The 6,712-nt window shown below is 37.3% G+C and overlaps 1 protein-coding gene across 1 annotated transcript; it reads left to right on the top strand.

Moving 5' to 3' along the window:
• The first annotated feature begins 1,441 nt into the window (after nucleotides 1–1,441).
• Nucleotides 1,442–6,398, top strand: LOC139881172 (uncharacterized). The gene is made up of 10 exons (XM_071865689.1): nucleotides 1,442–1,480; nucleotides 2,870–2,992; nucleotides 3,088–3,119; nucleotides 3,698–3,770; nucleotides 3,888–4,396; nucleotides 4,643–4,805; nucleotides 4,972–5,148; nucleotides 5,237–5,320; nucleotides 5,748–5,829; nucleotides 5,959–6,398. The coding sequence occupies exons 1-10, from the start codon at nucleotides 1,442–1,444 to the stop codon at nucleotides 6,396–6,398; spliced, it is 1,722 nt and encodes a 573-aa protein (XP_071721790.1).
• The last annotated feature ends 314 nt before the right edge of the window (nucleotides 6,399–6,712 follow it).

Genomic DNA, 6,712 nt, shown 5'->3' with positions numbered 1-6,712 from the left:
ACACCCCTCTGGAAGTGTGTGGTACCTTTCGTTGTAGGGCGTCCACTCGAACTGAAAGAATAGTAATTTAAATATGGAAGTTAAAGATAACAATTATTTTGGAAGTAGAAATACGTAAAATGACGAATATAAGATTTATTCATTGGGAACTTACGTCGTCAGGGCCCAACCATGACAACTGATCCCTGAATGCCACAATACTGTGGCTTGTCACCTGTGTTTTCCTCAGGCGTCGACTGCACCTGCATGAAGAAATAAAATGACAATCCATTATATTACGAACAACGTTAAACAAATACATGATTTCAATATGGAATTGAAATGATAAATCATCGTAAGCTTACCTCGCAGCTATGGGAAGACCGACCACTGGCGCTACATGCTCACGACGAAATGACGGTCTAATCCTACCGATCCTCTCCCAAGCCCATGTCTGGATGAGGAGCCCACATGCGTCAAAATCTTTAGCCTCAAAATGAGCAGCAGCAGACAACCTGCGGTACGTATGTGCCAGAAGGGTGCTACCCCAACTAAGCCTGCTACAAACATGTTTGTTTTCTAGCTGGGTCAATAGGAAATGATCTACATGTGTGCTTCTCTTATCGCAGAACAAGCACCGGCGAGCAAGTGTGCGACGAAGCATCGCACCCTCTGCAACGCCTGAAACTGTGTAGTCGGGACAAACAGTCCGACCTTCTGACTCCCAACTCCTTGTCGTACATCGATATATTTTGAAAAATATGCGCAGAGCGATGATGCGGCTACATCCACAGAAGATCGCGCAATTCAGGTCCTTGCAAAATCCACGACGATCTCTGGGATCCACCTGACGTAGACGCCTCCACAACCTAAACGTGAATGAATATTTCTGATTAGGTCTATAAAATACAACAAAATAATAAATAAGAAATATTAACATAAACCATTTAAAAAATATAAGAAGTCTGATTTTAAACTCTACGAACTATAAGGAATCGATTTTTAACATTCGAGCAAAATTACATAAACAATATATTATGTACTCAATTAATTAAATACTCCAAACACTCAACATTACAATCATAATATGATTTAATCAAATTACTGTTCAAATTCAGTATACACAATACCATATACAAAATTTTCCGTAATAGAATTATAACACATAAATATCAACCAAAAATTCGGTTAAAAAAATATATAAGAACTAAATTAATTTCATTTCTTATCTTAAACAATATAACATGTAACTTCTACATATGAATCACAATAAAAATATAATAGAGAAAAAGATATACCTTAATTAGTATAGTACGGGGATGAACGAAGAATCGAAAAATTTTGTAATCCGTTGAGTTTCGAGACGAAAAAATTTTTTGGACAATATAAAAGAAACTTCTTACATATTATCACCACCAATTTTTTGAATGAGATAGTTTTCGGAGAAAGGTTTTGAGAGACAATGAGAGACGGAAAGAATTGGGAGAGAGAGATGAGCAAGGTTTTGAGAGACAGTGAGAGACGGAGAGAATTAGGAGACTGACTAAGATTGTGTTTGAGGACCACCGCCAAACAAAGATCGGCTTTTATGTATGCGAGGATGAATTTTCTTATCCAAAGGCAATCAAAAAACTGGATTGTTAAAACCCCCGAGCGACACGTATGTCAACATGCAAGATCGGGTGATTTTTTTAATTGCAAGATCGCATTTTCAGAATGCGAGGATGCTTTCTTCGCAGCCCCGTGGCCCACTAACACGACACGCCATGACACGACACGACACGACACGACACGACACGACCCCACTGACACGCCATGACACGCAAGCAAGACCGGGTTTTTTGGATGGCGTTTTTATTTAAAAGCAAGATCGCATTTTGGGGTTGCGTTTTTGTTACTTTTTTTATTTCCCCGCAAGTTCTCTTCTCCAAAACCCGAATTTGATTAAAAATTTGGTTAATCATTACACAATCATTTCTTAATGATAGAGATCGTGTAATAGAAACGCGATTTTACACTTTCTTTCCCTAATCACCCCGTTAGTCAACCCTAATCACCCCTAATCACATGAAGATCGGGTTTTGAGATTCCGATCTCTTTATTTCTCTCCACAACCCCCTCTTTCCCACACATTCTGTCTACGTAACGAAAATTATTTTTGTAATTAATTCCACAAAGAAGTCCAGAAAGATACCATGATGATTAATTAGAGCGAATCATTCACGATGAGGGACTCAATACATCTTCACACATCGAGAATAGAACACGACTTGATACCACGATGATGTTTGAAATTTTGATAAAGTCTCATGGTCTTAATTCAACTCCAAAAACTAGCTCAATGAGGGAGGATTGCACATGAGCTAGATCGGAAGCTTTTCTTAATAATGGCGTCCTGGCGCCACTTCCGACTGTCACAAACAACAAAACCCTAGAAACAGAGAAAACGAAAAGGAAGGAGAAAGAAGGTGGCGAATTTTGGACTGAATTTGAAAACTTGGATTTGGAAGATATTGAGTCGGTCGAGGATTGGATTGTTTGGCAAAGAAGATAAAATTATTCCGACAAGGTTTGAAGACAAAGATTGATGCATTATCTAATAACGCTTCTAGCTCTTCTTCTTGCTTGGTCTCTATGGAACCTGCCGAAATCGATATGGATTATATTTTTTTCGAATTTGGATGATTTGCCGCCAGTTTGCACTCCTCTGTCTGCTTGTATGGAAGCTTTACCGATGAAGATATTGATTTAATTTACAAGATGTTTGATTGGTGAGGATCGTTCGGACGAGATGTGGATATTGCTCAAAGATTAATTGGACAGCTTTTTAACAGATGAATGAATCCTAGGATTCTTATTTTTTATCTCATTTTATTGTTTGATTAATTAGGGAAATTCTGAATTGTGCAAGAATTTCACAAATTTTAGTATTATTTTGGCTGGTGATGCCTTCTCTGGTTCATTGATTGAACCGAGCAACTTGCTCGATCGATTAGGGTTTATGTCGAGATTTGTACTTATTGATTTTTCAATTAGGGTTTATTATGTGGTAATGTGAACTTTATTAATCTCCATATGCATTATGGGTTTATTGTTTTCTAATAATAGTGCTTGATTGATGTATCTGCTTCTGTTATTTTGTACACATTTTCTTTTATCAATTTCATTCTAGATTTCTGCAATTTTATTTTGAGGGATAGAGATTTCAGCAATCAGATGTTTCGGAATATCAATGTGATAACAAACTAGCTAAACTATTCAGTTTGGGTCAATATGCATACTAATAAGTAATAACAAGCTTAGGTAAACTAATTAAATATTTCTGATTTTAAATTTTAGAAAATCTAGAAAATTGATACAACAATTTTATCTAGGTGGTAGCTTTGATGCGACTCCAATTGAATCGTAATCCTCAAATATTTCTCAAGCAAGCAGATACTTAGCCTAGATTAAAAAGGAATATCCTCTCTAAACTGCTAGTAATACATTTTTGTCTTTTTTTTTATTAGGAAACAATATAATTTAGTCAATAAGTCCATTATAGAATGCTAACACAATTAAAAAGAAAGTTGTAAATGAAGGGTAAGCGAGGAAAACAAAGAGAGACGAAGAAACGACAATAGAAAAATCGAGAGAGCGAGCTTAACGATGTTATATTTAATTCTATAATTATTCTCCATCACCACTTTTCTTTTTTTTAAAAATAATTGTGTTTCAGGGTTTTGAAATTAAGGAGAGAATCATTTTCTCCTCCATCAATCAATTTACCGAAAAAAAAAAGGGTTTTTTGGGTATTTGGAGCGCGGAAACGACGTCGTTTTACAAACCCTTTGACCATGAGTACAAAACCTTCTTTCTTATTAATATCTTTTAAACATGATCACATGATGCTTGATTTATTGCCTTAGAGAGATTTTCGTTTTTTCAATTGGAAAAAAACCCTTTTGTGTTCAAAATTTTTCAACTATGGTGTTAAATATCATGGCTTCTCTAATCGAGGTTCTGCACGAGCTTTTACAGAGGCCAACAATGGCTTCCCTTCTCCCAGAAATGATCGTTTTAGGGACTCCGTTATGGTTAGCATTTCTCGTCGTTTGATGATCGGATGGGCTTGGAAGCCTAACTGGGCAAGGACGACGTCATCAACTATAACGGCGACGACGACGACGTTGTTGAAAAAAGAGAAATTGAAATTGTTGAATTGCTCTTTGTCTAACTGGGTTGATTCCTCTGCTCCATCTCCTTCTTCGTTGTATCCAAAATCTCCTTTGAAGGGTTTTGGTTCTGCTCCATGCTTCAACGCCTTCAAGGTAAAGCCCCCTGATTGTGGAGCTTGGATGATTGACAATAATGGCGGCAATTCTATGTCCGAAAGAAGACCACTCTGTATAGTGCCTGCCGAAGTCAAGGATTGCAGGTACTTGCTTTCTGGTTTAGCAATATATTCGGTTCTAATTAGGTGGAATTGTGAAAATTTTCCTTTTTAGCGATTACAGCCTTATCATATTGTGGGATTATAATTGTGCCTCGTTAGAAAATATATAAGGTTACTTTGTATATATTTGATGATATTATGTGGGGTATGCCCATAGAGGCTTGCCAAATTTTTGAGGAATTCTTGAAAGGCATTTTTTTACTTATTGATGGTTTTGGTTCTTTCTAGTACTTCCCGGCCGGAAGACAGGCAATTGTATGTGATCACTGAAGAGGATTTGAAGAATTTGTGCCTTCTTGTTGAAAATAAAGATGGAGTTCCTGCTTGGCTACATATGATGGATCGTTCCACTCCAACTATGAGCTACCAGGCATGGCAGAGGGATCCCAAAGTATGGTTTTTCTGTTGATTCATTTGGTTATGGAAATTTTATTAAGTTTGATTAAAATGTTAATATCTGATTTAGCCTTGATATTTGTAACTTTCTTTATGTGAGATATGTAGTTACTCAATTCTGCCCTGTCATTCATTTTGCTCTCTTGTAATGGGATTGTCAGGATGGCCCTCCTCAGTATCGTAGTCGCACTATCTTTGAAGATGCCACGCCGGAGTTAGTAAGGGACTTCTTTTCGGGCGACGAATTCAGAGCAAAGTGGGATAATATGCGTGCCCATTCCTCAACATTAGAGGAATGTCCTACCACTGGAACCATGGTGGTGAGATGGGTACGAAAGGTGAGCCTTCAACTTCATTTACTTTGGGCTTATAGATAACTTTTTGCTGTCATGCCTTGTATATTTATTATAATGGTTTTGCACACAGTTTCCCTTTTTTTGCAGTGACCGAGAATACATTATAGGTCGTCGGATATGGGAATCAGGAAAAACTTATTACTGCGTAACCAAGGTATGTGATGGGGAATAATATATGATGTGTTGGATAAAGGTTTCAGTAATCAGATTTCCCATATTGCCAAGACAAGTTGAATTCAGATTCATACTCTGGTTTTAGTTTAGATTGTATGGTGAAGTCGGAAAATTGAAATGTGCTTTCGATTTGATATGCATACCTTTGAGGTTGTTGGGAAAAGTAGTTTATGCCTAGGAATTGGGATACTATTAACAAAAATGATGTTTAGGAGCTTCTAATGAGCACAAACACATCAAATACAGAGCTAAAGAAACGGTTACTTAGCAGATAGAGAGCACTTCAAGTGAAACCAGATGAGGAATGTGGATGAAAAAGGAGGATTATTTGGCGACCATCTTATCATATCATCATAATGGTCGTTTGTGTTACTATATTGAATGTTTTCACAACTCTCTTGTTTCAGGGAGTACCCAATTCTTCTGTTCCGAGGTGCAACAAACCAAGACGTGTTGACCTATACTACTCAAGTTGGTTCATTCGAACAGGTCAGTCATCTGACTTTCGCATAGCATCACATTACTTGAGATTTTAGAAAGTGTCTGACATTTTCTTGTGCAAAATTTCCAAGCAGACTAATCTACTTTTATGTTCATTTTCACTGTCTCGGTAAACAGTGGAATCAAGAATTACTGGCCAGTTGACTGCATGTGAGGTCCTACTTTTCCATCATGAAGACATGGGCATTCCATGGGAGATTGCAAAACTCGGAGTACGACAAGGAATGTGGGGAGCAGTGAAGAAGATTGAACCAGGTTTACGTTCCTATCAAAAAGAAAGATCGATCGTGGGGGCCCCACTCTCTCGATACGTATCTATTGCTCAGATTAACACCAAAGTCCATCCAGAGTTCCTGAAATCTTTGACAGGGCTTGACGCCAGAGCAGAAACAGAATTGGAAGCTCTTCCTGGGAAGCCATCTGGTGCAAATCTTCCAAAGCTAATTATCTTTGGAGGAGCTATTGTGCTTGCTTGTAGCCTTGATCGTGGACTCTTAACCAAGACATTTGTATTCGGCGTGGCTAGGAAATTTGCTAATTTAGGAAGGAGATCTTGAATGAGTGTGGTTCTGGTTCTGGCTATGGCTATGGCTACTCTTGATGAATGGATCCCTTGCTATAGAAGAATTATGTGCATTTTACAACTTACTTTTATAGAATGGTTTTAGAAACCTATTAAGGTAATAGTTTGTATTATACTGTACTTGGATAATCATTTTTGTATCAAATAATGAAACTGATCTAATGATTCTTTGCCTCCCTGGATTATGCAAAATGATTGAACCAAAGGAAAACGAGAAAATAATTATAATAAAAAGTATATATTTATTTCCAATCTTCTAAGCTTATATGTACATATTCTCATTCCAGA

The sequence above is a fragment of the Rutidosis leptorrhynchoides genome, unplaced genomic scaffold (genome assembly GCF_046630445.1).
Source record: "Rutidosis leptorrhynchoides isolate AG116_Rl617_1_P2 unplaced genomic scaffold, CSIRO_AGI_Rlap_v1 contig122, whole genome shotgun sequence".
Classification (NCBI taxonomy): Eukaryota; Viridiplantae; Streptophyta; class Magnoliopsida; order Asterales; family Asteraceae; genus Rutidosis; species Rutidosis leptorrhynchoides.
This window is presented reverse-complemented; position numbering and strand designations above follow the sequence as displayed.